Source organism: Trachemys scripta, chromosome 4, assembly GCF_013100865.1.
Source record: "Trachemys scripta elegans isolate TJP31775 chromosome 4, CAS_Tse_1.0, whole genome shotgun sequence".
Lineage (NCBI taxonomy): Eukaryota > Metazoa > Chordata > Testudines > Emydidae > Trachemys > Trachemys scripta.
In genome coordinates this window covers 129,629,577-129,646,682 of record NC_048301.1, presented here as the reverse complement: position 1 = coordinate 129,646,682, position 17,106 = coordinate 129,629,577, and the positions used below count along the sequence as shown (strand labels likewise).

At 44.4% G+C, this 17,106-nt stretch overlaps 1 protein-coding gene across 1 annotated transcript; it reads left to right on the top strand.

Annotated features, from left to right (window-relative positions):
- Positions 1–3,681: 3,681 nt before the first annotated feature.
- LOC117875927 (60S acidic ribosomal protein P2-like) lies at positions 3,682–11,974 on the top strand. Its single transcript, XM_034767527.1, has 5 exons — positions 3,682–3,840; positions 7,166–7,289; positions 9,532–9,580; positions 11,133–11,222; positions 11,852–11,974. Exons 2-5 carry the CDS (start codon positions 7,167–7,169, stop codon positions 11,926–11,928), a joined length of 339 nt encoding a protein of 112 aa, XP_034623418.1. The 5' UTR covers positions 3,682–3,840; position 7,166; the 3' UTR covers positions 11,929–11,974.
- The last annotated feature ends 5,132 nt before the right edge of the window (positions 11,975–17,106 follow it).

Genomic DNA, 17,106 nt, shown 5'->3' with positions numbered 1-17,106 from the left:
CTCTCCTTCTCGTCATCCGCCCGCCTGCCCACCACTCACCTGCCCACTAGTATCCTTGCCGTCTGTATGGTGCTCCTGCCATCCGCCGCTCTGCTCCTCACCCCCCACCCACCTGCCATTCGCCTCCCCGTTCGTCTCTTCACCCCGCTCGCCCACCTGCCCTCCTGTCTCACCTCCCCGCTTGCCTCCTCACCTGAATATCAGGACAAGTGGTGTCCCAATCGTACATCGGTCGGGACACGGGACAAAGGGTTAAATATCAGGACAGTCCCAATTTTATCGAAGCACGGGGCCCCCCAAAGCACGGGGCCCAGGGTGGTCACCCCAATTCACCCTACCCAAGGGATAGCTCTGCCTGTACATTGACAGTGCTATGATATATCAACAGTTTCAATTATTGTTATTTATTAGCATCTCAGGGGGGAAAATAGTTGGATGCATCTCTGCTCTTGATATGTTTTGGAATTAATAGCCATCTGTCTAGGCACTTCTCTGGCCCCCTATCACCGCAGTATCTGAGAATCTCCTGTCATTAATGCATTTACCCTCACAAAGTATTAGTATCCCCATTTTACATAAGGGGAAAATGAGGCACGGGAGATGGCATGTTGCAAAGCCTTGTGCAGATGTTAACCCATTAATCCACACAAATCCAATGTGTCGCATATATTATCTCCATTTTACCGATGGGGAAACTGAGGCACGGACCGGGGCTGGGTCGTGCCCCAGGTCATCCAGAGAAACACTGGCAGAGTCAGAGATGAGACCTTCCAGACCCAAGCACAATCCCGGTTGCCTCTCTAAGAATAATGCTTCTGTGCTGAAAACATACTGCAGTCACACAATGCACAGTAATTACATTATTTTCCTACTTCATGTTCATTTTGTGATGGGTCTTGAAGCCTTTACTATGGTATCTAGTCTGCCTCAGGCATATTTCATGTTTTTTATAGACAGTTACTGGCCGCATCAATTATTCAGCAAATCTTACAAGTGCTACATTAAGGCAACTTTTGCATTGCAATGTTGATGCAATAGTAAGTGTTTGGTAAGTTAGCCTCATCTGTGGTATGCTCCAAAGCACACTGGGTGATATACCTTTCACCAACAGAGATCACAGCCATTAGGGATGCAAAAGGCCTATAAGGTCCCATCTGGTCCATCCCTCACAGCCTGAGAAGTGAAGTCCTGAAACGGCCTTCCAAGGGGACCAGTGGGGGCAAAAAACCTAACTGGCTTCAAGACTGAGCTGTATTGTGCAGGTAACAGCTTGATAAGTTTATGGAGGGGATGGTATGATAGGACTATGGACAATGGCATGTGGCCCATCAGCGACTGCCAGTAGCAAAAATCCCCAACTGCTGGAGATGGGACACTAGATGGGGAGGGCTCTGAGTTACTACAGAGAATTCTTTCCCAGTATCTGCCTGGTGGGTCTTGCCCACATGCTCAGGATCTAACTGATCGCCATAATTGTGGTTGGGAAGGAATTTTTCCTCAGATCAGATTGACTGAGACCCTGGGAGGGGCGGGGGGCGGAGTACGCCTGCCTCTGCAGCATGGGGCCCCAGTCACTTGCAGGTTTAAACTAGTGTAAACAGTGAATTCTCTATAACTTGAAGTCTTTAAACCATGATTTGAGGACTTCAGTAACTCAGCCAGAGGTTATAGGTCTATTACAGGAGTGGGTGGGTCAGCTTCTGTGGCCTGCAATGTGCAGGAGGTCAGAGGAGATGAACACGATGCTCCCTGCTGACCTTAAAGTCTATGAGTCTGAATTCCTTAAAATGTATTCAGTGCTTTATCCTCCCTAGGTTTAAGTGACCCTCACAAAGAGACTTTGCACTGTTTACATACTATGTAATTCAGAGTTATCTCTCCTCCCCCTCCCTCACATAAATTAAGGAGGGCAAAGACCATCAATAGATACAATAGCACTGGAGTATTTTTCATAGTACTCTCTCTTTCCTTCTTCACACAGCTTTCCATCTCCCCTCTTTAACTGCTGCTGCCCTTCCATGGAGCTGCTACTGATACCTAGAGCCTCTTCCAAAGAGATTACAATTACTGTAATTCATCACTTCAGAACCAAAGCTATTCGCCAGATGGCACCATTCAGCTACCCACCAGCACTGCTCAGTTATCAGACAACCAGCTCTGCTATTTGTTGCCTGATGGAATCTGTGTTTATTTGGCAAATAATACAGGAGGGATGTCCAAGTGTCCTCTCCCTGGGAAGATCTTAACTCATTTGATGGTGTGGCATTTAAAGGTTGGATGGCAGATCTTGCACTCTGCGATTACAATAGAATTAGACATGAGGTAAATGTACAGTGTTATTGAGGCTATGTTTGCATCAGGCTGGGTTAATACTGGAAGGGAGGCTTTTGATGAACACATGCAGGAAATGGTGGAGTGATTCAATTAAGGCAGTTTTCCCTCTGAGTCAGTACCAAACTGCCTAAGCATTGTGCTAGGAAGTGCTGTGGTCATGGATGGTCCTGATTACTTGTGATCATTAATGATATACCTATCTCATAGAGCTGGAAGGGACCCTAAAAGGTCATCAAGTCCAGTCCCCTGCTTTCACTAGCAGGACAAAGTACTGATTTTGCCCCAGGTCCCTAAGTAGCTCCTTAAGGCTTGAACTTACAACTCTGGGCTTCGCAGGCCAATGCTCAAACCACTGAGCTATCCCTCCCCTCACAAGAGTATTCCTCCTGGAGTCCTGTTCAAATTCTGTCTTGGATGATTACATTCTGAAATCCCCCAACAGCAACAGCTTCCTCTGAAAACTACTGAGCATGTCACTGTAGCATTGTTAAGCTATTATTGTGTTTCACCCCACCAGCAGCTGTACTTCAGTAAGGACTAAAGTGAGCCGTGCATTTAGAGGCTCACAAAGTGTTTTGAGTTACTTTGGAAGGTAAGAAGCTGTCTACTTGAGCTTCGGGTAATTGCTCCTAGGAAGAAAACATCTCTCCCTCTCTCCAAGCCTGATCCTGCAGGGTGTTTGGGGGTGCTTAGTGTCAGGGTTGTCTTGTTTTAGGGTGCTCATCTCTTGCAAGACTAGATCCTCTCTCAAGATAAAGCAAGAATGTTACATAGTCTGGTCTCAGTCACTTTTCAAGACTAGCTTTTCAAAGTGTTTATCTGCAACACCGGATAACTCCCTGTTGTAGAGTCTGGATAGAGATGTAATGGCCTGTGGGCATATTATGATGGAGATTCAATTAGCCCTCAGTGGGCCTGCGCCATTCAATTGTCCCTATCTACATGTCAGCCTCTAGGCAGAATGCCATGGTGCTGGGCCAGGGCTGTTATATGGTCCATATGTTGGTATAATGACGAATAGGCAGAATAGGGTGGAGCTTAGACGTGTCCTTGCCAAGCATGGTCTGCTCCACGGTCCATAGCCAGGTATATCAGGCAGAATACTAGCCTCGCTGGCCCCGCCCATGTGCTAGAGAAAGAGGGCGGGGCTTCTGCTCTCTTTCTCCCTTTCGAACATGGCGGACCCGGCGCCCATTGTCCGGTGCTCTGTACGCATGCGCAGACCTTGAGCCGTTGGGCGGGCGGGACTAATGAAATATGAATTATGTATCTTGTTTTCACGTTTATTTAAATGATAGTTTGTTGGGTACGGTAGCGGCGTGTGGCGCGCAGACACAGAAATCGCCGAGGGAGCGAAAAGAGAGACGATGTGACCTTTGACCCCGCGCCCTTTGACCCGCCCCGCCCGTGCGCAGAGGCCGTGCAGCCCCGTAGGCCAATCGTTATCTCCTTCTCGGAGCGCGGGGCAGAGCGTGCACATCGTTTCGGGTCTGTTACGGACTTAAAGTGAGTGCGAGCCGCGCTGAGCCCCCCCCCCATCCCCCACTGAGAGCCCCGGACCCTCCGCCAGTGATTGCCCCCCCCCCGAGAGCCCTGGGCCCCCTCCCCCCACTGAGAGCCCGGACCCCCCCGCCAGTGACTGCTCCCCCCGAGATCCCTGTCCCCCCAGTGACTGGTCCCTTCCCACCACTGAGAGCCCCGGACTTCCCTGCCAGTGACTGCCCCCCCTCCCCCCGAGAGCCCTGGACCCCTTCCCCACACGGAGAGCCCTGCCCCCACACTGAGATTCCTGGGACCCCCGCCCTCCCAGTGACTGGGGCCCTCCCCCCACAGAGCCCCTGCCCCCGCCCCCCCCGAACTAAGAGCTCCGGGACATCCCTTGTGACTGGACCCCTCCCCCCACTGAGAACTCTGGGGATCTCCTGCCCCTCAAATGACTGGGGCTTGACCCCCACTGAGCGCCCTCAGTGGTGGTTCTCTCAATGCTCTTTCACTGACCTAAGTTTGCACATGGTTCTATAATACAGGGGGTGTGGCGGGAGTAGGGGTAGCCTTTAACTTTTACTTCCTGCTTCACCATTATGCCTATGCAGTTTTCTCTGGGTGGGCCTGGAGTGGGACTTGAATCATTGGGTTCTACTGGCACCTTTTGGAAATCATCATGTTTTATAGTAAAGGTGAAAATACTGTTCTTCTCAATATTTGTATTGAGAGTTGTTATCACGGTGTAGGAATTAAGTGAGCAGCTAGATGTTCAGCTTAATAGAAAAATACACTTTTCTGTCACAGTGCAGCATGCACACTTTCCCGTCACGCTAACTTTATTGCAATTAGTTCAGGCACATAGGTTTGAATTAGTGCGCCACTTCAGGCTTTTAGTGCAGAAAAGTTTACAACTCCATAAGAAAACAGGTTGATTTTCAAACTGCACCAGTGCTTTAAATGCAGTTCTAGCCAATTGAGTTGTAATGTTCCCGACTCTTCAGGGAGCAGCTGCAAAATGTCTTTTTCAGAATTAGAATTATGGCTCCTAGTCAAAACTGCAGTGGAAGGCAGACATGAAAACAAAATGTGGTAGGCGGTTTATTGAGAGAAAATGATTAACCACCAACAATTGTGTTTGGTGCTGTATAAGACACAAGTGTACAGTGAATGCTGTTTCTCAATGACTGGTCCCTCAGATCTCCCTGACACAGTTTAGGAAGGCAGCAAGCCACTCCCTGGTATCAAAAAGGTTGAGAAACATTGATCTAGAAAACTAAATACAGTGATTTGTTTACCCATTATGGAAGATGTGGAAAGGACTAATTTCCAGAAACACCTATTAGATGCCAGGTAATGATTTACCCTTCTTATATTTAAGGTGTCAGTGATCTTCTGTTTTCCAGGGGGAGCAATTGAAGTATTGCTTTCCAGCCACTAAAATGGCTTGTTTGGCATCAGCTTTAGGCCTTAGTTCAAGGCAGGTTTACCCAATTCTGTATGACACTGAACTCCCCCCTGTCGTCCCCCCCCCCCCCGCCCCAAACTAATATATGCTGAAAAGTTGACCTTCCCGAGCATCACTTGATAGGATGTAGGAGAAGTCCCATATTCTTCTGAATTATGTAGATCCCAGGCCTTATTTTGATCATGAGAAGTAATTTCAACCTAACCATTTCTGTGATTTTGACCTTTTCTAAAAAAGGTTTGCTCTCCATCATCAATTTAGATGTCCCTAACCCAATACCTACACTGGTGATGTAATTGAAGCTCTGTTGGTTTGGAGCTGAGAGAGAAATTGCTTCCATGCTAAAGCCTTGTCTTCACTTAACCTGGCAGAGCTATGTCAGTTAGGGGCGTGATTTTTTTTTTTAACTAACATAGCTATGTCAACAAGGCCCTGTAGTGTAGATGCAGTTTTGCCAGTATAGCAACATCTGCACTACAGACTGATGCTGGCACAGCTATGTCAGTCGGGGGGGTGATCCTTGACTGACATAGTTCTGCCGGCAGAAGTCTGTAATGCAGGTGGAACTATATTTACAAAACTGAGCTTTTACCATAGCAGTTCAAAGTGCAGCTTTGCCAAGATGTCCATGTCCACCTTAGGAGTGCTTGGCCAGTACAGTATACGAGTATTACATACCTGTAAAGCACCCCAGTGTAGACGTAGCCTAAGTCTGCTTATACTGGCACAGTGTATGCTGCTTCCCTGAACCAGCATACGGCCTGGTGTACACTAGATAATTAGTTCAGATTAACTATGTTGGTTGGGGTCTGAAAAATCCACTGAGCGGCAGTTCATCCCCCCTAAATCTCTCTGTACATAGTGTCAACCTAGTTACAACCTCTCAGGGAGGCAGATTACCTACACAGATGGGAGAATTCCCTCCCGTTCATGTAGGTAGTGTCTATGCTGAAGTGCTACAGTGGCGCATTATAAGCTGTGCCACTATAGCGTTTTAAATTAGACAAGCCCTAAGTTATACGTGCTGCGGACCTGCGGGATTGGTCGATGCTACACACGGCTCATGCAGCGCCTCATGGTCTCAGATACCATCCGATGGTCCAGGGACATCTACATCAAGCACATCACCGGCCACAGACAGTACCAGGAGGCGTGACCCAGAGTGACATCGTTCTTCAACTGCGAGAAAGGGACCAAGAGACTTTCTCCGTTGAATCATATGAACTGGAGCCATAAACTCCCTGAACATTAAATCCCACCAAATGAGGGTCAATCCATCCTCATCATCATATCCACTCATTATACTCCACAACCGAACATAGCCACTTTATGAACCTCATATCTCAATGCCTGTACTTTGACCCATCAACCTTTTACCCCCAATCGGGGATATTGCAGATTATGTATTCCTTATGCCACCTGATCTTAAACAAAACTTTGCATCCTCGATAATCTGTATGTTATTCCCTGATAACCAGAAACTTCTATGCTTAAACTCTGTACCGTTCACTTTTTTTTTAACAACATCATCTTAATAAAAATTTATAAATCTAAAAGTGCTTACACAACTTTATCCGCACTAGAAGGTTTTGCTGGTGTAACTATGCTGGGAAAACCCTCCTGGTATAAAGACAGCATAAAACCTTGCCTGCTAAAGTTTGTGAGTACCAAGGAGGTGTCTGTAGCTGATGCTCTTTCCTCCAGCAGTTTCTTCCCTCTGGATTTGTAGTTCAGTAATAGTCATTAAATGCTTAGATGAGATTGTTTATAATCTGTTCTATGTACCATAGAGTCTTGTATCCTGACATGGGAGCCCTTTAAGGCAACACTTCTGTATCCAAGACAATAACTTGAATTCTTTCCTGTGGGCATCTGTTTCAGAATGCGTTACGTGGCCGCTTACCTGCTTGCTGTCCTGGGTGGCAACAACAACCCTACAGCCAAGAACATCAAGAAGATCCTCGACAGTGTTGGTATCGATGCAGATGACGAACGTGTCAACAAGGTTGGTTTCTTTGCATTAGTCTCTCTCTTGCCTTTTGAAGTTGTTACAGGAACACACTTCTGAGAGAATATTTGAAGCAGTCATCTTACACTTCAGTACCATACAGAATATAATGCCCTCGTAGTTTAATAAACGGGCTTGTTAAACTTCTTTCTTGGTCTGTATAGCTTTGGAAAAGCCTAAGAGTTCTTACAACTTGCCAGTTGGAAGTTCAGTGGTGTTTAGTGCAAACATAGGCCTGAAAAAGACCTCCTGAGTCATTGAGTCCAGACCCTCACAGCTCCCGCTTGCAGCGATGGAGGCGGTGGGTTCAAATCTCAGAGGAATCTTGGCCAGGGGAATAAAAATTGTGGCACTTGAGTGCAAAGTGCTGCTGTGGAAGGGAGCAAAGTTCAGGCCCTTACCTTCCCAGACTGCTGGAGACGGAGAGTCCTGTGAAGATGGTGTCCGTGACTTCTGAATGCTTGTAGGCATTTGGACTTAGTCAAGGCAAAGATACTCATTGTATCCAGATATCAGCAGGAGACTATGCACTATGAAATTTTTGAGACTTGTGGGCTGGGAGGAAATCCAGAAGAATCTTGGACAACTGGTTTTTTTCTTCCCAATGTACTTTTGTCACTAGATATAATCTCTGCAAATGTTCTCTCCTATGAGTTTCACCTTTTGCCTGCTCTAAAAGCTTTAATATTGATTGTCAACTACTGATTCATAGTATGAACTGTAGTATTAATTACTGCTGGGAAAACACTGTACTGAAATACTATTCCTGATTTTCTTCAGTAATTGACTGTCCTATTGATGCCTACCCCTGAAGGGCAGAGGAGTGGGGAGGGCGTATGGGTAAAGAGAGAAACACACAGACTTTATATATAAACGTCTGTTTATAGATAAAGATCTGTATGAGATGTAACCTTTCTTTGCTGTACTATGTGGGTATTGCAACTGGAAAACAGCCCGCATCAGAGCAAGGTGGCAGCAGATTTGTCATGTGGCCCTTAACCACGGTGAAGCAAGGCACATTAACACCTTATGTGAAAAATGTGAACGACTCAAAGCAAGTATATAGCAGTCTGCAATCATCTGGGACAATCTTGTCTGTCCCACATGTAACCGTGTTTGCAGTTCTCGCATTGATCTGACCTCGCATCTACATGTTCACCTGTAGTATTTGCTGAGTCCTTATACATCGACATCAGCATGAGACTCCATCCATATATATGGGTGATATGGGCTGTTCAGTTAATTTATTATTTATGGTGCCTAGAGGCTCCAGCTAAAATTGAGTCCTCATTGTAATAATAGGTGCTATACCAGGTAGGTGCTGTTCTGAGAAAGGTGGAGTAGGGTGGACAAAAAATAGGAGGGAAACAGAATGAGGGAACAACCTTGTTCAAGGTTACAGAATAGTTCAGTGGCAGAGCCGGGATAGAACCCAGGTCTCATAACTCATAGTCCAGTGTCCTACCTCCCCAAACTGTTGTGTTCCCAAATAGCTTTAAGCAATTGCATGCTATGAGAAATTTTAAACAAAGGAATAATTTAACTTTAAGACTTCGGATCAGCTTTTTTAGTGTTAAAATGTTAAAAGCCTTGACAAGTTCAGTGATGCCTGATATTGCACCATAAGATGAAAGCACGTTGGGCAAATGAGTATGCAGTGACTCGTTACTAAACTTAGTTATTACGCCTAAAGTTTTTGAACATGTAGTTTATAGTTTATTAAAAGAAAGTGTTATACTAGAAGTCTGGTTTTTTGGGGGGGGGGGGGGGGTTAAACCACCTCCTTACCTGCATGTTTCTACAATTTCAAATCTGGTTTGTTCTTTGCTGTTTATGCTATGTAATTACTTTTAGCACTGGTCAGTGTCGGTGTCACTTACCTCCTTCCCTTTCTAATGTACTAACCTCATTCGATACTGCAATGTTTGGGTTGCAGATACTGCAGGGTAATGGTTTTTATCCTGACAAGTGGTCTGTTCAGAACTTACTTAAATTTTATGCTAATATTGCTGTTAGTAGTTGATCTTGTAAACGTTCTCCAAAAACCTACTTTTAGTCTTTAAGCTACTCTTTGTCCCTTTAACTCCTTAATGCTCTGTTTAATTGTTCTGTTATGCATCCCTTTGTGGTAATGTGTACATTGGAGAATTGCCAGTGTCGAGAGACTACTAAACATGTCGAACACCCAAAATTCCAGGATTGATCTTTAACCTCTTTCTTTTTCTCTCTCATAATAAAGGTCATCAGTGAACTGAGTGGCAAAGATGTTGATGATGTTGTCAATTCAGGTAAAAACTTATCAGATTTTAAGAACTCAGTTGTTGCAAGACAGAATAGACCGATCAATCCATTTGCATTTCTGTGGATTTATTTAAAAGAGAAATGTTGGGTTTCATATTTGCTTGACTGAAGCAAACACCAGCTAAAATATTGATTTGCAGAGAAGTGTCTCCAGGCAGGTTGTCTGTTACAAGCTTATTAAAATACAGTAGGTGTTTGTCCCGACAGCTGAGTTGGTGTTAACGTGTGTTTTATTGTATAAGAGTGTATAGATTCTTGCACTAAATCAGAAGATGAGCCTGCTATGCAAAGGCTTAAAATCAACTCTGACGTCCCTTTATTTGAAGTGGAAATTGGATATTTCTTTATTTTATCCCTTCAAATGGAAAAACACTTCTCTTGTGACTATGGGAAACCACAAGAATGTAACTAGAGCATGTTTGATTAGTATTATGAAGCAATCAATTCAATTCAGTTTTGAAGTCATTCAAAATTAGAATCACTGTTCACTTCTGTTAAATTACAGATCCACAAGGGCGTATCAAATTTATATGTATACCCCAACAGAATACAGTAGCAGTCTTTCAGTTAATTTTTCCTGCTATTATGAAAACGCTTGCTTGCTTGTAAGCATTAAAATTAAAATAAAGTTGCCGTCAAGATTCTGTACTAAATTGAGTACAGGTTGAGATTCAGGAAATCCTGTGATACTGCTTCTTAATCTTTCTGAATGTGTTATTCCCATCTCAGAGAGTGGGGAAGCGATAGGAGGCTTAATTAATCAGTGTTTGTAAAGTTTGAAGACAAGTTTTAAGTGCTGAGTGTTAAGTTCATTATATTCCTTTCAGATTTGGTTCTGTGCTGCATTATAAAGACCATTGATTTTACTGTCAAGTGATGACTTTCAGAAAGATTAAAATTCAGGTCTTCACTGCCTGCGGATATTTTATTCCTGTGCAGTTTAACTTGTATAATTCAGAGCCACATTCTAAATTCAGAAACTGTGGCCTTGAGCATTGGAATAAATTAATCGCAAAGTTGAAGACCCAGTTTCATTTTGGTGAACTAGTTTTCAGCCCAATTCTCATTCTGCACACCAAATAATTTCCCAGCACAAATCAGACACTTCCGAGATTAGTGTTCACTTTTAAGTAAGTTTCATCCCATGTGAGCAAAAGTGATTTGAAATAACTGAACTTCAAAATGGCCATTTTGTACCATGCTGATTTGTTTATTGCATAATACATCTAGTGCAGCTGCTTGTGAATTTCTGTTTGGGCAGCGTTTATCTGTGTATACATTTCAGAGTAGTTGCCTTCATATGTCTACTAAACACGTGAGACAAAGGTTAAAATCATTTCATTCGTCTCAAGTGCTTTCCCATACAGTGCTATCTTGCTTCAGGCGTGCACTTGTGCCCTGTATGTGAAATATTGTCCTTGTATGGGATATCATAAGACGAAAGAGGTTACCTAGGTACAACACATTCTGCTTAACTTCGAGGGCTCTTAGAATGAGGCCGTGTGTGCATGTTTTATTTACAAGTCTCTCGTGTCATAGGCCTCTCCAAGTTAGCCTGTGTTCCAGCAGGCAGTGCTCTTGCTCCAGCCGCTGCTGCATCTCCGGCTGCTGGTGAAGGCGCACCTGCAGGTAGGTCTTGTTTTTGAAGGAGGGGAATTCCTGGGTTCTGTGTGAGACTGAGAATGCTTCTCTCTTAAAAGAGGCTCTCTTATTATCCATAAACAGAAAATCCATGACGAATCTGACCTGAAGCATGAGCCTTCATAGCAGTCCTAATTGTAGGAGCTGCTATTGTTGGTTTAAATGTAGATTTAAAAAAAAAAAATAATGTACACAGTGCAAACTTTTAAATCAAGATTAGATTGGGAAACATTTTACAGGAGTGACTGTTCATTTTAGCATAACACTTTGGTGACTGAGGATTGCATTTTCAAAAGCTACATGGGTGAGAGGCTCAGATGTCCCATTAAATATCAATTCGATTTTTGCACCTATGTCATTTGGCATTTTTGAAAGTCTCTCCCAGTTTGCACAAAATAAGCCTTAAAAACGAGGGCCTGCCTGCCCAAAATTTCTTTTCCTGGGGCATAATTTTTATTGCCTTAAAGCATAAGTTTTATTGCCTGCAAGTGACGGGGAGGGAAAGGATTGTTTAAATTCATACATACTACATTTGTCTCAGTGTACATGCACACAGTATTCATTAGTCAAACACTAAAATTAACATACTATTAATTTACACTTTCTTTGACTTGCAGAAGAGAAAAAAGAGGAAGAGAAGAAGGAAGAATCTGAAGAGTCTGACGAGGACATGGGATTTGGGCTCTTTGATTAATCACTTTGTTCTGGAAAAACAATAAAAATAGCAAAACCCAAAACTATTTTACGCACAGACTTGATTTACCACTAAAGATAGACATCTTAGAAGGCACTCCCTTAGGCTCCTCTGAAAATTCCAGCATGTCTTCTTTATGGAAAGTCGAGGAGCCCAGTCCCCTGGGATCTAATCCAAGCTTTCATACTGATTTATCAACCTCCGTGAAATCTACTAATGAGGTTTTCAGAAACATGTTTATTGCATTGCAATATTTAGTTACCAAGAGCATATAGTAGTATGGGAAAGAAATGGTTTCAGATCCTTGCATGTACATGCTCTCTAGAACTAAATAGAGCTGTGCAGGCCTATTGGACAGCTGAAAACCAAATAAGCTCTGTGTTCTTGCTTCTTTGACTGCTGTGGGACCTTGGTTGTGAAACGTAACTGCTCTCTCTGCCTCACTTTCCCCATTTGTAAAATGGGAATAGTACTTCACAGGTGTGGTAGGGATAATATTTATAAAGCACTTTAATATCTTTGGATGAAAGGCACTATAGAAATGCAAACTGTTGCATTCAGAACCTGGACAGGCGCCAACTCTCCGCGCCAGACAAGGGTGTTGGAATGCTAGAAGTAACAGATGGGACTTAGTACCTGCAACTTACACAACTGGGTGCCAGTATGCTTTGCTTTACTCAATACAGTTCAAACATGCATGTAATTCCATACTGGAGCACTACTAAGCACTGTATATACTTAATAAATATCCGCATATTGCTTCCTGGCTTTATAAAACAGACTGGTTTGATTACGGAAACCTAGCCAATATATATATATAACTATATGCTATATAACCATCCAGTTTCCCATGTTCTACAGCTTTCCTATCCTGTTGGATCACAAAACTCCTTTTATTGCACTTAAAAAATGCAGTCAACTTTGTAAAACAATTTGATTCATGGAAGAACTAAAAATCTAACTCTTCTGTTTTGCTTTTCATCTGCTTCTCAAAGCATATAAATCACCATTTTACAGCTGAGGAAACTGAGGTATATGGAAGTGAAATGACATGCCCATGGTCACACAGCAGGTCAATGGCAGATCTGGAAATGGAACTCTGGTCTCTAATTAGTCCACTGTTCTATCCACTAGGCCACGCTGCCTTCCCAGTAACAGCAGCAGTGGTAGAACAGGGGAAAGTACAACTGATTGCTCAGCAGAGGGTAGGATTCTGTTCCTTAAAATGTATCACGTTTTCCATCACCTCCAATTTGAAATTCAACGTTTCTGGTGTCAATATGTTATTCGTTGTCCTGATGTCTGTATAGGTAACAGTGAAAACCCTTCCTAATGTAGAGGATCAATGAAGGTCAGAGCAGTGTACCTACCCTAAACTCTGTTTAGAAAGCTAGTCTCCATCTCCCTTCGCTTTTGCTCATGTTAACCTATGCCCTTGTACTTTAAAATAGGGTTAAGGCATGAGCCTTGTGTTGACTGGTAATGCAGTGATTAGTCTAAAGTGCCTTTCTTGTAACAGGATTTTAAGCTGTAATGTGTATTATAGTGTTGAACATCATGTAAACATTTGTAATTCCTTCTCCGGGACAACTCAAATCAAAGCCCTGACTCCTGCACCCCCTCACACGCCCCCAGCCCTCTGCATCCCCCCATGACCCCATCCCTGACTCCTGCACCCTCCACACATACCCAGTCCTCACACACCCCATGCCCTGACTCCTGCACCCCCCACGCCCCGCTGCCCTGACTCCTGCACCCTCCACACATACCCAGCCCCCCCACGCTCTGGTGCCCTGACTCTTGCACCCCCCACCCTGAGCACCAGGTTGGCATGGGGGACCCCAGCTAGCAAAGGGCCAGCAGCCAGAACCCCAGACCGGCAGTGGGCTGAGCGGGGCCAGCAGCCAGAACCTTGGCTGTCAGGAGCCAGCGGACGGAACCCCAGACCGGCAGCAGGCAGAGGTGCTCAGCCCGCCACCGGCCTGGGGTGCTGGCCCTGTTCCGCCCGCCGCAGGTCTGGGGTCCTGGCCCTCAGCCTGCTGCCGGTCTGGGGTTCTGGCTGCCAGCCCCTTGCCAGCTGGGGTCCCAGCTGCCTGACCCGCTCAGCCTGCTGCCAACCTGGGATTCTGGCTGCCGGCCCCTTGCCAGCTGGGGTTCCAGCCGCCTGACCCACTCAGCCTGCTGCCAACCTGGGGTTCTGGCTGCCGGCCCCTTGCCAGCTGGGGTCCCAGCCGCCTGACCCACTCAGCCTGCTGCCAACCTGGGGTTCTGGCTGCCAGCCCCTTGCCTGCTGGGGTCCCAGCCGCCTGACCCACTCAGCCCGCTGCCAACCTGGGGTTCTGGCTGCTGGCCCCTTGCCAGCCGGGGTTCCAGCCGCAGGCCCCGCTCAGCCTGCTGCCGGCCTATCGGAACGGAACCCCAGGCTGGCAGCGGGCTGAGCAGGCTGGCAGCTTAAGATCAGCATTTTAATTTAATTTTAAATGAAGCTTCTTAAACATTTTGAAAACCTTGTTTACTTTACATACAAGAGTAGTTTATTTATATTATATATAGACTTATAGAGAGAGACCTTCTAAAAAACATTAAAATGTATTACCGGCACGCGAAACCTTAAATTAGAGTGAATAAATGAAGACTTGGCACACCACTTCTTGAGTGTAGGGGAGTGGACTAGATCGGTGGTTCTCAGCCTGTGATCTGCGGACCATGTCTAAGATTTCCAGAGGGGTTCGCACCTCCACTTCACATTTTTTACGGGTCCGTAAATGAACAAAGGTTGAGAACCACTGGACTAGATGACCTATTGAGGTCCCTTCCAGTCCTATGATCCTATAACGGGTGATTCTGGGGCATCTTTTAAAATAGTGGCTTTTGTTGAATGAGAGTGCAATTAATGCGAAGTGCTGCATGTTGGGTGCATGGGGTTATGGAATAAACACGTTAGCAGATCTCAGAGTGGTAGCCGTGTTAGTCTGTATCAGCAAAAACAACGAGGAGTCCTAGTGTCACCTTAGGGACAAATTTATTTGGGCAAAAGCTTTCATGGGCTAGAACCCACTTCATCAGATGAATGGAGTGGAAAATACAGCAGGTATAAATACACAGCACATGAAAAGATGGGAGTTGCCTTACCAATTGGGGGGGTCAGTGCTAATGAGCCAATTCAATTAAGGTGGAAGTGGGCTATTCTCAACAGTTGACAAGGGATGAATACTAATGAGGCCAATGTAATCAAGGTGGCTGAATTCAAACAATTGAGGAAGGTGTGAGTATCAGCAGGGGAAAATTAGTTTTTGTAGTGACACATCCACTCCCAATCTTTATTCAGGCCTAATTTGATGGTGTACAGTTTGCAAATTAGTTCCAGTTCTGCAGTTTCTCGTTGGAGTCTGTTTTTTAAGTCTGTTATTGAGTGTCCAGGGAGACTGAAGTGTTATACTGGTTTTTGAATGTTCTAATTCTTGATGTCTGATTTGTGTCCATTCTTTTGCGTAGAGACTGTCCAGTTTGGCCAATTTACATGGCAGAGGGGCATTGCTGGAACATATCACATTGGTAGATGTGCAGGTGAACGAGCCCCTGACGGTGTGGCTGATGTGATTAGGTCCTATGATGGTGTCTCTTGAATAGATATGCGGACAGAGTTGGCACAGGGGTTTGTTGCAGGGATTGGTTCCTGGGTTAGTGTTTTTGTTGTGTGGTGTGTAGTTGCTGGTAAGTATTTGCTTCAGGTTGAGGGGCTGTCTGTAAGCGAGGACTGGCCTGTCTCCCAAGATCTGAGAGAGGGAGGGATCGTTCTTCAGGATAGGTTGTAGATCCTTGATGATGCGTTGGAGAGGTTTTAATGCGCTGGAGAGGGGGCTATGGGTGATGGCTAGTGGCGTTTTAAAAAAAAAAAAATAAAACCAGTGAAATAATTAATGTTGGTATGTGTAGTTGTTAACTTTAGCGTTGTCATGAATTGAACAGGTTAATTTGAAACAGCATTTTATTTTTTTTCCAGTTTGCAGACTCAGGAAGACAATTCAGCTTGGGCTTGCAGTCAATTAATATTTTTAAGGTCGTGTTCTCAACCATGACAATTGGCAACAACTTTTTCTTTTCAAACAAAAATTCTGTGCTGTGGTTCTGTGGCCAGTGACTTTAATATACCAGGATCCAAGCAGCTATTGAATCTGGCAGTAACAAGACAAGCCATTATTAAATAACCCAATTCCTATCACCTTTGTTACATCCCTTTCCTTGTGTATGCTTTGTCTAATGTTAGTGACATCTTTAGGCAGAGACCTTATTTCTCTCTGATTTCATTTGCTATACCGTAACACTGGAGTAACTCCTTTGAACTCAATGCAATCTAGTGTAATTGAGAGCAGAAAGTGGTCCCTAATCTTTTCCAGACCTGTGGGGATTGTTTGGTACATTATTGGTACTACACCAATAATGAAGGATATCAATAAGCCAAGTTGCATGGTAAATTTTGGAACAATGTCCTACTCACAAATCTTTATAGTCAGGGAGCAAATAATTAAATGCAAGAATTAGCACTTAAATCCCTCTAATCCACAAAGCGATCCCTCTCTGCATATAAAGGCTATGCAAAAAAAGAAAAAAAAATTGCATGTGTGTCATTTTGTTCTGCTTTTTCGTTTCCCTCTAAATAGCAACTCCTGTCTGCAAGACTTTGTGTGGATTATAAATATGAAAGGGGGGGGGGGGGAATTCACCTCAATGGCAGATTTTCTTTGTCATGCAGACCCAATAATATAAATTACATGGTATTTAATGCTAACGTTCAAAAGGATGCATCTGCTTGGGACGTCTCTCCAAGTGGCTCGGTAAGAAGATAGGTTCCTGGAGGATTATAGTAGCTAAAAATGGACAAAGTCCTATTCAATCATCAAGTTAATTACCCTAAGCAAAGGCAGGATCTAGTCAAAGGAATCTTTAAAATAACCATTTCTTCCAAGTGTAGTCAAGGTATTTGAGGTCGGGTCTGAAGCTGCAACTTCTGTGCCACTATCACTTCTCAGAAGTTTCACACTTGATGTCATGGCTTTATTTTTGATTGATCACTGTTCTGGTGTAACTGGATTTCAGTGGCTGTAAACCACACACACCCCAGTGAGATTTCAAACCTGGGTACCTGAAGTGCCACATCTAAATAGAGTGACCTGATTT

Coding starts and splice junctions, on each gene's coding strand:
- LOC117875927 (XM_034767527.1), top strand. CDS start 7,167: ATGCGTTACGTGGCCGCTTACCTGCTTGCTGTCCTGGGTGGCAACAAC. Junction 7,290..9,531: donor ATGACGAACGTGTCAACAAG/GTTGGTTTCTTT, acceptor CTCATAATAAAG/GTCATCAGTGAACTGAGTGG. Junction 9,581..11,132: donor TGATGATGTTGTCAATTCAG/GTAAAAACTTAT, acceptor CTCGTGTCATAG/GCCTCTCCAAGTTAGCCTGT.